At 35.0% G+C, this 13,767-nt stretch overlaps 1 protein-coding gene across 3 annotated transcripts; it reads left to right on the top strand.

Moving 5' to 3' along the window:
• Positions 1-4,201: 4,201 nt before the first annotated feature.
• On the top strand, positions 4,202-13,012 carry LOC113845904 (actin-related protein 8). Of its 3 annotated transcripts, none has more exons than XR_003501595.1 (12): positions 4,202-4,534; positions 5,171-5,256; positions 5,359-5,429; positions 5,683-5,756; positions 6,063-6,124; positions 6,843-6,940; positions 7,284-7,365; positions 7,607-7,749; positions 9,863-10,008; positions 11,081-11,139; positions 11,586-11,719; positions 12,048-12,166. XR_003501595.1 is itself a non-coding variant. In XM_027473592.1 (12 exons), exons 1-12 carry the CDS (start codon positions 4,236-4,238, stop codon positions 12,634-12,636), a joined length of 1,392 nt encoding a protein of 463 aa, XP_027329393.1. In that variant the 5' UTR covers positions 4,208-4,235; the 3' UTR covers positions 12,637-13,012. The 3 variants fall into 3 exon arrangements, 2 of the variants coding, with proteins under 2 accessions (XP_027329393.1, XP_027329394.1); XM_027473592.1 differs by lacking the exon at positions 11,081-11,139 and adding an exon at positions 12,559-13,012 and having other exon boundaries at positions 4,208-4,534; XM_027473593.1 differs by lacking the exons at positions 11,081-11,139; positions 12,048-12,166 and adding an exon at positions 12,559-12,935 and having other exon boundaries at positions 4,212-4,534.
• Positions 13,013-13,767: the final 755 nt, after the last annotated feature.

Here is a 13,767-nt window from a genome sequence, read left to right as displayed (position 1 = left end):
CACATACAAGTTCTTCCTGAATCAACCTCACCTTCCTCTGAGGTCCCTTCCCATCCAAACCCACTCTTGACTAGCCTCATTCAGCGGTTTACCCATCTATTCTCTACACCCACCACATTGCCACCAGACCATACCACCAAGCACAATATCTATTTACTTCCCAATGCTGCTCCTACCAACGTTCACCCATACCGCTACCCCCATTTCCAGAAGTCTGAAATTGAACAACAAGTTGACGAAATGCTTCGTTTCAATTTTATTCAACCTAGTCGTAGCCCCTTCTCCTCTCTTGTACTCCTTGTTAAAAAGAAGGATGGTACTTGGAGAGTGTGCATTGATTTTCGTGCCTTGAATTCCATCACTGTGCGTGACTGTTTTTCGCTTCCAACTATTGATGAGTTTTTGGATGAACTCGCTGGTGCTTCTTGGTTCTCCAAATTGGATCTTCGTCAAGGATTCCACCAAATTCGTATGAATCTCGATGATATTCAGAAGACAACATTTCATACTCACCATGGCCATTTCGAGTATCGAGTCATGCCATTTGGGTTATGTAATGCACCCTCTACTTTTTAAACAAGCATGAATACCGTTTTTGCTCCATTTCTTTGCAAATTCGTTGCTGTTTTCTTTGATGATATTTTGGTGTATAGTCGTTCCTTGCAGGACCATTTACTACATTTATAATAGGTTTTTCAAACCCTCATGATGGTGAATTTTATCTACGAGGCTCATAATGTCTCATTGGTCAACGCCAATTGAAATATCTGGGTCATATTGTCTCTCATGCTAGAGTAGCTCTTGAGCCCTCCAAGATTCAAGCTATGCTAGATTGGCCCAAACCTTCTTCGATGCGCAAGCTTCGTGGATTTTTGGGGTTAACAGGCTTCTATCGTCAATTCATTCGTGGGTATGCTTCTATAGTTGGACCCTTGAATGCTCTCCTTAAGCTTGGTAGTTTTCATTGGACCCCAGAAACTCAAGCTGCTTTTGACTCTCTTAAACGTGCAATGACTGAAACACCTATCCTGGCTCTTCCTGAGTTTTCATTGCCATTTATCCTTGAGATTGATGCTTCAGGCACTGCTATAGGTGTTATTTTAATGCAACAGGGTCATCCTATCGCTTATTTTAGTAAGCCTTTTTGTCCTTGCCTCCTTCGTGCTTCTACTTATGTTCGCGAACTCCACGCCATCACCTCTGCAGTTAAGAAGTGGCGACAATATTTGTTGGGCCATCATTTCACTATTCTCACATATCACAAAAGCTTAAAGCAACTGATGTCTCAAACTATTCAAACCCCAGAACAACATGTTCATCTTTCTAAGTTGTTGGGTTATAATTATACTATTCAATTTAGGCCAGTAGACATAATGTTGTGGCAGATGCCTTATCTAGAACTTTCACTGAGGATTCTGGCCTTTGTTTGATTTTATCTATGCCTCATTTCGTCTTCTTAGATGATCTCCACAAGTCTTTGTTGAGCAATGATGAATTTCTTCAACTTCTTCATGAGGTCTAGTCTCATCCAGATGCACATGCAAATTTCAGAATTCATATGAGGGGTTACTCTTTTTCAAGGAACGTATTTGGATTCCCTCATCTTCTCCGTACCGAAATCTTTTGTTATAGGAGTTTCATCAGACTCCCCTAACTGGTCACATGAGTGTTTTTAAAACGCTTGCATGACTCCAGGAAAACTTTTTTTGGCCAGATATGCGTCGCGATGTTAAGCAGTTTGTTGCGCACTGCAACTCTTGCCAGCAAACAAAATATGAGACCAAATTGCCTGCTAGCTTGCTTCAACCCTTACCGATTCCAAATGCTATTTGGGAGGATCTTTCTTTAGACTTCATCACTGGTCTTCCACCCTTTTCAGGCAACATTGTTATTCTTGTGGTGGTTGATCATTTTTCCAAGGGGGCTCATTTTGGTACGTTGCCTACACACTTTACTGCTTTCAAGGTTGCTTAGCTCTTCTTTGACCTTGTCTGCAAGCATCATGGTGTTCCTCGTAGCCTGGTTTCTGACCGTGATCCTATTTTTATTAGCAAATTGTGGCACTAAACTTCGCATGAGTACATCTTATCATCCAGAGAGTGATGGGCAGGCAGAAGTCCTTAACCATGTATTGGAGCATTATCTTCGTAGCTTCGTCCACACTCATCCTGCAAGATGGAGTCGTTTCCTTCCTCTTGCAGAATGGTCCTATAACAAATCAGTCCACATTGCCACTGGATACTATCCATTTTAGATTATTTTTGGCAAACTCCCTGCTTCCATCCTGCATTATTTTTTGGGATTTTTCAAAGTAGAAGTTATGGACCAACTTTTGCCAGAATGCCAAGAATTATTGGCTGTGCTGAAACGCAAGCTTGAGAAGGCCCAATTACAAATGAAAACCCAAGCTAATCGCAAGCGTCGTGACATCTCCTATGTTGTTGGTGATTGGGTGTATGTCAAATTACGCCCTTATCGTTAAATTTCCACTACTAGCAGCCAATACAATAAGTTGTCAAAGCGTTATTTTGGTCATTTTCAAATCATTGAATGCATTGGCCTGTAGCATATAAGTTAGCTTTACCCAGCACTTCCAAGATTCATCTAGTTTTCCATTGTTCTCTTCTTAAACCGCACAAGGGTCCACTCCTGGCTCTCAATGACCCTTTCCCTACTTTATCCCTTGATTATTATCCTTTGGTCACTCCTCTGGCCATATTACAATCTAAATGGGATCAATCTACATCTCCCCCCACATGCCTGGTGCTTGTTCAGTGGATGGAGTTGTCTCCAGAAGATTCCACTTGAGAAAATTGGGATGATCTTTGTGTTGTTTACCATCATGAGGACAAGGTGGATTTTGCAGAGGGGAGTATTGATAAAAAGAAGAAGAAGATACAAACGTGGAAGATAGTTTGAATTCAGAAGTTGACAGTAGGCCGAGAAGAATAATTGTCAAGCCCATTTGTTGTAGGAATTGAAGATTCTCATTTAGAATAGGAATTTGCTTTTCTGTTAGTTTATTTTGCCACATAAGCATTTTGTTATTGCATCATTTTGTTATTTGCATCGTTTACAGATTTCTCTTGCTGTATTAAGCTTATATATATGGCAACCAAAATAATAAATGGGAAGGAAGAGAAATTTTAGTTTTTTTTTTTTTTTTTTTTAAGGATGTACCTGATAGACCATATAAAGAAGTGAAAGTAGTAGATAATAAATAAATATATATATAACACATTGCACGAAATCAAACTTACGCACTTACAATATATTTAGCTATTATAGTATTTTAAAATGTAAAAAATAGCATTAAATTAGAAAATTGAATAAAAGCAGGGTTAACTTCTGGAAGAAAAGGACCCTTAAAAATATTGATAGATCGAATAATAATAATAATAAGTGTGTTGAATAAAATTGCAAACGTGTAATGATGGAAACTTATGATTATTTAATGGATAGAACACGCCCACGCCAGGATCAATGTTCCAATTTTCAAACCCAACTACCCTTCTCCATCGAACAATTTCGATTTCAATTTTCAAGATTCAATCTATGAAAAATAAAAAAGGAATAAAGAAGGAAGTTTGCAGTTTTTATTATATAAAAATGTTTTTACCATTAAATAAAATTCATATAACATTTATTGAATTACATACATTGACTTATAAAGAAGTTTAATTATAATTAAAATATATAAAATTATATAATTATTGTTGGTTAAAATTCTTTTTCTTATCTTCGATCGGATATTCTGCATATATAGTTGTGAGACTAGCTTTGGGTTGGTAAAATCTTTTAAGATTTAGGGTGTGTTTAGATAAATAGTTTAATTAAATATTTGTTTCTTAAATTTTTATCATATAAAAGTTTATAAAAAATTATATAAAAATTAAAGTTTTATTAACTTCAATTCTTAAAATTGAGTTTAAAATTTAAAAATAATAATTTTTAAAAAAATATTTATTATATTCAAAATATAAAAGTATAATAAATAAACTGATGTAACCACATTTTACTAAAAAGAAAAACTAAAACTAAAATTTTACAAAATTGTAAGAATCAACAAATTTGATTCAAAGAAATAAAAAAAAAAGATAATTGAAAATATAATTTAATCCAATTATTTACAGGTGTATTAAGAAAAAGAAGTGAAAGCAAAGGTAGGAAAGAATAGAAATAAAAGTGGGTTGATCGCATGGACAGGATTGAAAGAAAAGATCGGTGTGTGAAGGATGTGGACGATGGTGAGGAAGGTGTGGGAATTGGCGTTGTTGAGATCCAACGCATCAGAAGCAATTACGCATTCGGACATGGGTGAATTGGAGCAGTTACCCGCTGACATTTTGATGCAAATTCTGAGGCTTTTGGGTCCGAAAGAAGCTGCAAAATTGAGTGTGGTTTGCAAGGCTTTCAGATCCCTTGTGTTTGATAATCGCCTTTGGATTCAATTTCTTCAGACCCACCAAGCTGAACCCTCTTGGGATTCTCTCTTCTTTGCTGAGACCGCATTGAGCTCTGGGTACCCTCTTCCGTGAGTGCTAGCTAGTACTAGTCTTCTTTCTCCTTTGCTCACATTTCCGGGGATTGAAATTTTGTGTTTTGATTGTGCTTGCGAGATAATTTGATGGGGGGTGAAATTGAATTTGATGGATTGTGCTGCCCATGATTGAAATTTTGTGTTTTGATGGATGGTGCAAGTGGTTGGTGTGCTAGTGATTAAAATTTTGCGCTTTGGCCAGTCTGTCATCTAAATTGATGGATTGTGCTGCTAGTGGTTGAAACTTTTTGTTGTTTTGTGTTTGGTGTTTTCTGTTTTGTTGTTGGTGTTGTGTGCTTTGATTGATTGGTTATGTTACTAGTGATTCAAATTTTGTGCTTTTATGGGTTGTGCTAGTGTTGCTTGGTGGTTTTAGCTGTGATGGGTCATGTGCTTTTCTGGTGTTACGTGCTTTGTTCTGTTTAATATCTTTGTTGGAGTGATTGTTATTTTGTGCTTTGATGCGAGTGAATTTTATGGATTGCATTGACTAGTTATGCATGTGATTGGTATTGTGTGCTAAATTTGATAGGTCGTGTATGTGATTGGTGTTCTGTGCTTTGATGGATCTTCTAATGAAAGTGATTGGTATTTTGTGATTTTGAGTGTTTTAAGTTTCCCAAATTACAGATCCTTTGTTGGCCATAGACCTCAACTATCATTCAAGCATATTTATGGCCAGAGAGCACAAGTTCCTGGTTCTATTATTATTGATGGTTAGCCTTGCAATTTTGTTCAGTGAACTTAGCTTTCTCTTACTTGTGGTGATTAGTTTTTTTTTTTTTTTTAAACTTTTCTTTTTGTCCATGCTTATCAAGGCGGTTCTGGCTATTGCAAATTTGGTTGGAGCAAATACGCATGTCCATCAGGCCGATCAGCAACATTTTTGGTAATGATTTTGGTTGGAGCTAGCACTAATCGAGACATAATTATAATGAAAATAGTTAACTAGGTTGAAAATTGTTGTCGTCTAGTTTTTGCAGTGCTTAAACATTTTCATTTTTCCTTATTCTCATTTTAGCTTTCAGCAAGGAGAGCCTTAAATCTCAGAAAACGCTTATGCAAATACCAGGCAATGCATTATCTGTTTTTTCAGTTCCTTTCACTTATGCTGCATCTTTTCCCACCTTTTCGATGGACAGGAATTTGGTAACAATAACATTGAGTTGCCAATGTATACTAGGCTTCGACATTTTTTCACAACTATTTATAACAGGTATTATGCCATTCTGATTCTGCCTTCTTGCTGGTTAAACAGCTATAGATCTTCATAATCTTTTAAGTGAACCTTCATTCTCCCCTGCATTGCATTTATGAACTAGCATATCTATGTACATAACGTATATAGATGAATAGTACCAGAGCAATCACTTTGTTGACAAGGCTGTGTTTTTAATGATTACTGAATTATTATCACAAGAAAAATATTCACCTTATCATGAGTAAAGGCATAATTGTTTTATGTTGTTCACTCAGTTTGATACTCTTGCATGCATATTAATATTGGTTGCTCTCATGGCAGGATGCAGGTGAAACCAAATAAACAACCAATTATTGTTTCTATACCAATATGCCATTATGAAGGTCAGTTACATTTTATAATTTACTTAAGTTGTTCTAACGAGAAAAGGAAAAAGGAGTACATAAATAACTTGAAACACAAATGTTAAAATAACTTTCAGTTTAACTTCTGTTGTCAAGTTTATTTTATTTCTTTGTGGTATGTGGTTGTTCTTTAGTTTTTTCTGCATCAGAGAGAAACTATCCTGTGTCCTGAACTGTCACAATTTCACCTTGGTGTTCCCTAAAATTTGGAACTATTTTTTTGGGAATGTTCTGTCCTGGTCTATCATTTCATCTGCCATTATCAAGGCTGGATAATTGGTATCCATGCCCTCAACCATTAAGGTGAGGGCACAAGCTGTCTCTGAAATCTATGATCGGACCCTCTGAGTTCTGTCACTGAAGGCCTTGTCATGTGCCCTTCATGCAGCCTATTGTGTGAACACATGTAGCTCACTCTATCATGTGCCCTTGTTTACCACCTTCCTCTGGCTGTTAGGCTCCCTTGGGGGTCCAGTTGTCTGTGTTCAGTGGTCAAATCTGAAACCCTATTGTTTGGATCATGTGACACTTCTTACAATGCTAGCTTATCATTGAGGGCAAGAAAGTTGACTGTGTCTGGACTTGGAACACTGGTCTAAGTCCCAGAAATGTTGTCCATTCTAGATAATAGTAATACATATTTTTTCTTTCATATATGATTTTCGTCTGCACATGTTCATCTATTGTCTCATTCCAGATACTGAATCAGCTAAAGCATCAAGACAACAGCTTAAAGAAGCAATTTATGCTTCCTTGTTTGACATGAATGTTCCTGCTGTTTGTGCTGTCAACCAGGTAATGTATTTTAATGTGGAAAATAAAAATCCATAGAAAATACTTGCCCTTATTTAATGAGTATTATTACCACATTATTTTCAAGGGCTTATATGTATCTGCTCCTGTTCTCTTTATATATCCACCAATTTCACTAAAGAGAACATCTATGCTCATTCTCTTTGGATCTGTATAAGTACCCTTTGGTCTCTTGATGAAAAATAAGTACATATTCTAGCCCGCTATTTCACATTGTTAATTTATTAATCATAGTAATTGTGCATGCCTTTTGCATTATGAATCACAGGTGCTTCTGTGATTTCTTGTTATTTCCATTTTTACTTATCTATCGTGTAAATTGTAGGCAACTCTTGCTCTTTATGCTGCAAAACGAACTTCTGGAATAGCTGTTAATATAGGTTTTGAAGTCACATCTATAGTTCCAAGTATGCCCTGCTGCATCCTTGTCTCTTGCTCCTTCTATGTCTTGACATAATTCTTAATTTTTGCAGAACAATAAATTTATTGGGTAAAGAATCTCAGATTGTTGTCTAAAGGGATTCAGTTGTACTCATTGCTTAAGTGTCACCTTTTTTTTAATGTATACATTGTTTTTTGTATGTCTGAAGCAAATGACTTTATTTTCTACTTTTTCCTGTGATTGTGACCTGCATTTTCTTTTCACAGTTTTAAATGGTAAAGTAATGCGCAAGGTGGGTGTGGAAGTCATGGGACTGGGCGCACTGAAACTTACAGGATTTCTTAGGGAGAAGATGCAACTCAATAACTTAAGTTTTCAATCTTTTTATACTGTTCGCACATTGAAAGAGGTATTGACATTCATCTTGGTGGTCTGAAATATCTGTAAAATGGATATTATACTCCTTCATGTCCATCAAGTACTGTGTGATGCCATGGTACACCAAAAAGGACAGTAGCAGACCCTCCATTGCTTATGAAATATAGCCTACATAAAACCTGATTACTTCTATTTCTTGTAGTTTCCTTAAGTTAGACTAGATTTTGGAATTTAAAATATTTGACATTGTTGACAGGCTTGTTCACTGGATTGACTAGGATATGATATTCTGGTCTTTTCCCTTTCTTTCTCTCTTGCTCTGTATTTGTTCTCCAAAAAATCTGCTCAATATGTCCCGATTCCTAGTATTAGCATGCCAATATTTAATTATATTATCGGTTTTTAAGAAATAGTTATTAAGTTACTTCATTACATGGGAGGATTTAATAACTTGGTCAATGAAGACAGGGCCTCCCATGTCTTTCTGGTAGAGGAAGATTCTTCTGTCTGAAAATAATGGGAAAGGTTTTGGTTGGACTTTGCCTTGTTGGACAGAAATAGATTCTTTGGGTTGTTGTTGGTGTTTGTTGAAATTAGTGATCATCCTCATGAAATCTCTTCCCTGTGTAAACACAGTGGCTTTAATTCCGGAGGCATATTGTTTCAATCACACAAACTTTTTGGCAATGCAAGTGTTAGACACCAATAACAAAAATATTGAGCAGTAAAGACAGCCGAGAGAGAGAGAGAGAAGATGGAAATAACATGCAGAATCTGAACAAATATAACAATCCCCAACTTGAGTGTTGGTATCAGCAGACTAACTCCCAATAATATTACAATTAGCAATCTGAATCTTTTTTGTTCTTACTTCCTAAGCCTACTTGGGGATATTTATCAATGTAACGAACTCCTATCCAAAATAACTGAGCCAAAATAAATGGAATTAACATTATCTACCACGAACAAACTCCTATAGAAAATAATAAAATGAAAATAAATGGAACTAATGTAATAAATTACAAACTCACGTCTAGACCATGATTCTGCCTTCTTGAATAAGTCATCAAAGGTGGTGTTATATCAGCAAGACATTGTGTGAGAAGGACAGAGCCAGGTGGTGACATTTTGAAGAAGCCTTCATCTTCTTCACTTACCCAAGAATCTAGCCTACAAGGATATAAAATATTCTGAGGCTTCTACCTATTAGCTTAAATGATTAGAAGAGTTGGTTCTTGAGATGGTATGAAAGCCTCAATGACCAAATGGTTAGGAGTTCAATTCTTGCTGCCTTCATTCTCGTAATTAAATTATATTTCAGCACCAGATAATTGGGTCTATCTTGTCCATCTTGTCCTTGATTCAAGCCTGAAGGGCTTTTGCATGAGGTGTGTATGGTCCTCCTGTGAGATGATACGCAACATGTGGTAGCAGGTGGGTGAGAATCTCGGAGTCCAGGGATGAAAACGTGAAACTTTGGGGTTAGAGGACTGGAGCTTGTTAAAATTATATTATAGAGCCATTCATGTGTCTTCACCTAATAGCTTAAGCTTTTGGGCTAGATGGTTCATGCTGTGGTATTCCATATCACAGCCTCTATGACCAAGTGGTCACTGCCCCCATTCTTCTAATAAAAAGTTTAATTTAAGCTCAAGGTAGGTGGCTTGTGTATTATCCATGCTTCAAGCCCAAGTGGCACTTGCATGAAGGGGCATCTTAGAAATATAATATAAAACCATTCATATGTCTTCACCTAATAGCTTAAGCTATTGCCTATTGGGATAGATTGTTCATGACAAAGTACCAGATGGTGGTGTCAGCTTCATGAACGAGCACCAGGATCTGGAGCGGACTCTTATTGTGGTTCAAAATTAGCGTCCTGTAGATTACTTGGTGAATGATACATGTAAATACATACCATAAATAAGATTCATTTGAGGGTACATGTGAGATTTTACTGTTTGAGAAAATCCCTTATTTTATCTTTTCTAATTTTCTTTATATGTTTTGGTATCTTTTACCTTTTTATTTCTCTTTTTTCAGTGAACTGTGGTGGGAATGATTAGTATCCATCTTGTAGATTTCTTTTACTTAAATGTCTTATTGCTGAAGAAGTTTAATCTCTTGTTGGTTGCATGGTACAGAAGTTATGTTATGTTGCTCTTGATTATGAAGCTGAGCTATCAAAAGATACACAAGCATCATTTGAAGATGTAGAAGGATCATTTACACTTTCAAAAGAGAGGTTTCAGACAGGAGAGATCTTATTCCAGCCACATCTTGCTGGAGTGTATGTTTCTTATTTTAATTTCTTGTGACATGGTTATGATGGATTGATCATGCATATTTGCTTCAGTAATAGAAGTAATCTACCATGATTGTGGTTACTCATAAATTAGTATGTGATATCATCACCAAATTTGATGAATTGATCACAAAAGTGCATTTAAGTTGAAAATAAACCTCCGAATGAACTTGTGTGTACCCCACGTGCATTCTGTTGGTTAATTTGTCAATTATAATAATTAAACAATTCTTTTCTAATAGAAGTCTCAAACACGAGTGAGGGGGTCTTGTTAAAAGGCAGATATCGGGCATAATCTAAACTATGATAAAGTCTTCTTTGATTGATATTTACTCTCAGGAATTGACTTTACCTATATGTTTTGTTTTCCAAACTTGATATCAATTTTCAATAATTAATGGCATGTTAGATAAAACAAAAGAAGGAAAAAAAAACTGTGTTCAGTTGATTTTACCAATTTTCAAGTAATTTTTTACTTGTTTTTTTTCTGGAGGCATTTAGTTGAGTTCAAAGAAAATTATTTATATACAAATATTTCTACAAGGGACCTCTCTTTTTTCATATTTAAAGTATGCACTAAAAATTGCATCTTCTATCAATTTTTCCTAAAACAAATTTAAATCACTTGTTTATGTTGAGTGGACTTTCATTCTGTTTAGTTCTATAGTTGTACTGTTTTAAGTTACATTTAATAAAGTGTTGTGTAGTTTAAGTTGAACTGAATAAAATCCATCTTAGTTGATCCGTGACAAAATCATGAGAATAAATCATAATTTAACATTTAATTGATATGGTGGAAAACATTGGTGGAGAATGGTGATACGATAATATATCAATGATATTATTACTTAATAGGGATAGGACTATAATAAATTGTACTGCATGGTTTAATCATTAGGATAATCGGAGTTGTGGTAGAATTAGACATGTGATAGTGTAGTAGTTATTTTCTTAAGTCACAATTTCTCATATATTAAGCATATTGCTCCATGCAAGGATTGTGCGTTTTATTATTTCCTCATTTGAAAATAGATTATTTTTAGACTATCCTGTTCAGTGTATTGAGGCTGTTCCTTTCAAGGATGAGTTTACGTGGGCTCAAACCTCTGACATTGTGTAGGCTCTCCAACTGCTTATTTTAGGCTTGCTTACTGCTTGAGCATGTATTAGGCTTGTTCTGAGTTTACCTATCTACGTTCTTGTTATAAATACATTTTAGTCTATTTCCAGTAGATGAATTATTGGCGTGAAGGTTTATCTCCTTATGTCATAATTGACTATTTTCTATTTTTATCCTTCGACACAAGAAATTTTATATAATTTGAAAAAGGGAAAATGGGTAAATATGCCTGCCTAGTAATAACAATAAAAAGAAGATAACACGTGATATGGGAGGATGAGTGTGTTTAGCCTCTGTCAGGCTAGTAAATGTGTAACATTCATGAAAATCTTTGTCAGAAGTTAACTGGACATGATATGTATTTGTAATATATATTTTTTCCCTGTTAATTTGTTTTTCTTTCCCTGAATGGTAGTTTAAGCTTATGTTGCACTTGGTATAGGCACGCTATGGGTTTGCACCAGGCCATAGCTCGTTGTGTGGAACATTGCCATTCTGCTGAATTAGCAGGCGACAGTGATTGGTATAAGACTATAGTTTTATCTGGAGGAACTGCATGTTTACCAGGTTTGGCAGGTAAATATCCTTTTTTTTTTTTTTTTTTTTTGACATGACACTATCTTTGCAACAAAGCAGAAAGATGAAATGGAGCTATGGATTTAGCTCCTTTAAAGTGATGGGGTGCATTTTAGAGGATTGTGTAAAATATATGCACATGTATGAAAAACTATGGTAAAATCTCAACTGTTGATTTTCTATCAACAACTATAATTGCACTTTATCATCTACAATACAGTCACTTCAAAGAATCAAATCCAAATGGTCATGTTCAGAAAGTATACAGCATGATGAGCCATTCTAATAGGGTTCTAATTCTACTACTTTTTGGACCATTCTTGTACAGAAAGGATAGAAAAGGAACTCTATGCCTTGCTTCCTCCATACATGTCCAATGGAATTAGAGCCATACCTCCTCCGTTCGGTGCTGATACACCATGGTTTGGAGCTAAGATTATTGGCAATGTGAGTTCTCTACTACCTGTGATAAATATTCAAATTTAGTTGCTTCAAAGCTCATTCTATTTTATGGGCAATGTAGCATTTCCAATTGCAAGGTATGAATGAGACTTGAGTCCCACATAGAAAGTATGGGATTCTACTGTAGGGTTTATAAGAATCTCAAACTCTCTTAACTACAACGACTAGCTTTTGGGGTGTGATTCTACTAAGTTCCTTATGAGCTTCATTGAACATTCTATTTTTTGGTCAATGTAGCCCAAAATATTGAACCTTCCTGCAGAACTAAATTGAATTAAGGATTCATTTGATTTTCATTAATTATCTTATTCCAGTTTTAGTTTCACAATAAAAAAAAATCTCTACTTCAAGGTTAACAGTTTTTGAATTGTTTACAGTTGAGCACCTTTCCTGGTCCTTGGTGTGTGACAAAAAAGCAGTTCCGTCAGAAGCCTAGACTCAACCTCATATGGTGATTATTTTGTACACAATTTTATCCAAATTATGCACCCTCCTCCAAAGGGGCAGGAACAAAGAAGTGAATATTGGCAGCTGCTCCTGTGTGTAAAAATATAATGATTTCCTTGTTAATAAGACCTATAAACCATAGTAAGCATTCAGCTTGTTAAGAATAATAAGATACAATAGAAAAATCACGAGTGTGAAGAAATTAATATAATTGAAGAGCAAAACCACAAGGTGTGGTGTTTGGTGTAATTAGAATAATTATTTGGGATGTTCTAGTTTTATGTTGAAGTGAGATGCACCATTTAATAGAATGTGATAAACTTCTATCATGTTCTACTCTACAACTTGTTTTTCTCTTTGAATTTGATTTTTTTTTTTCCGTCTATAGTTGAGGATGTCAACCCTTTTTTAAATTTGTAAATCTCTAATTTAGTTTTCGAAATTGTACAAGCGAGGCGCATCTTAGGTTTTGTGATTCATTTATAAAAAAGTCATTCATTTTAATTTTTAATTTATAATGTTGTTTTGTACCAAAAAAGGATTAAAGTGAATAGCATTTTGTAAGCTCGGGATTAATTAATTTTTAATGGAAACACAATTCACATACAATTGCTCGTTATTATAATTATAATTGATCTAAATAACTAGTACATCTTCGATGCAATGGTATGAAAAGGTGACACTAATGTATTGGAGCAAAAAGTATATTGAAACAACGATTTAGATTTGAGTATTGCAATTTCTGACGGACAATATGCTATGGTTTCGCTTGCGAATGATGTTTAATATCTTCACATTACGTATGTCTTTTAAACATTTTGATGATCATGTTAAAACATAAAAGCTGCAATTTATTGTGTTGAAATAATTTGAAACTAATCCAAACATGTCATACACAGTACCGTGGGTGCTAAATAATCTTATATAGTACATGATTTTTCATAACAATAATAGTACAAGTGGGAAAAAAGTTCAAATTAAAACTAATTTTAGTGCTTTAATTATTTTAAACTAATTTTTTAAGCATTTTAAACGTAATACAATCTAAAAATGAAGATAGGTGCACATTTTCGAATAACTTTCTTTTAAGCTTTATTTGAGAGAGAAATTTTAAAGAAAAAGAAAGGAAAGGAGATCCA

The sequence above is a fragment of the Abrus precatorius genome, unplaced genomic scaffold (genome assembly GCF_003935025.1).
Source record: "Abrus precatorius isolate BTA unplaced genomic scaffold, Abrus_2018 Scaffold8, whole genome shotgun sequence".
Taxonomy (NCBI): domain Eukaryota; kingdom Viridiplantae; phylum Streptophyta; class Magnoliopsida; order Fabales; family Fabaceae; genus Abrus; species Abrus precatorius.
Note: the sequence above shows the minus strand (reverse complement) of the source record. Positions and strands in the feature narration are given on the sequence as shown.

Coding starts and splice junctions, on each gene's coding strand:
- LOC113845904 (XM_027473592.1), top strand. CDS start 4,236: ATGTGGACGATGGTGAGGAAGGTGTGGGAATTGGCGTTGTTGAGATCC. Junction 5,257..5,358: donor TGGTTCTATTATTATTGATG/GTTAGCCTTGCA, acceptor ATGCTTATCAAG/GCGGTTCTGGCTATTGCAAA. Junction 5,430..5,682: donor GCCGATCAGCAACATTTTTG/GTAATGATTTTG, acceptor TTCGATGGACAG/GAATTTGGTAACAATAACAT.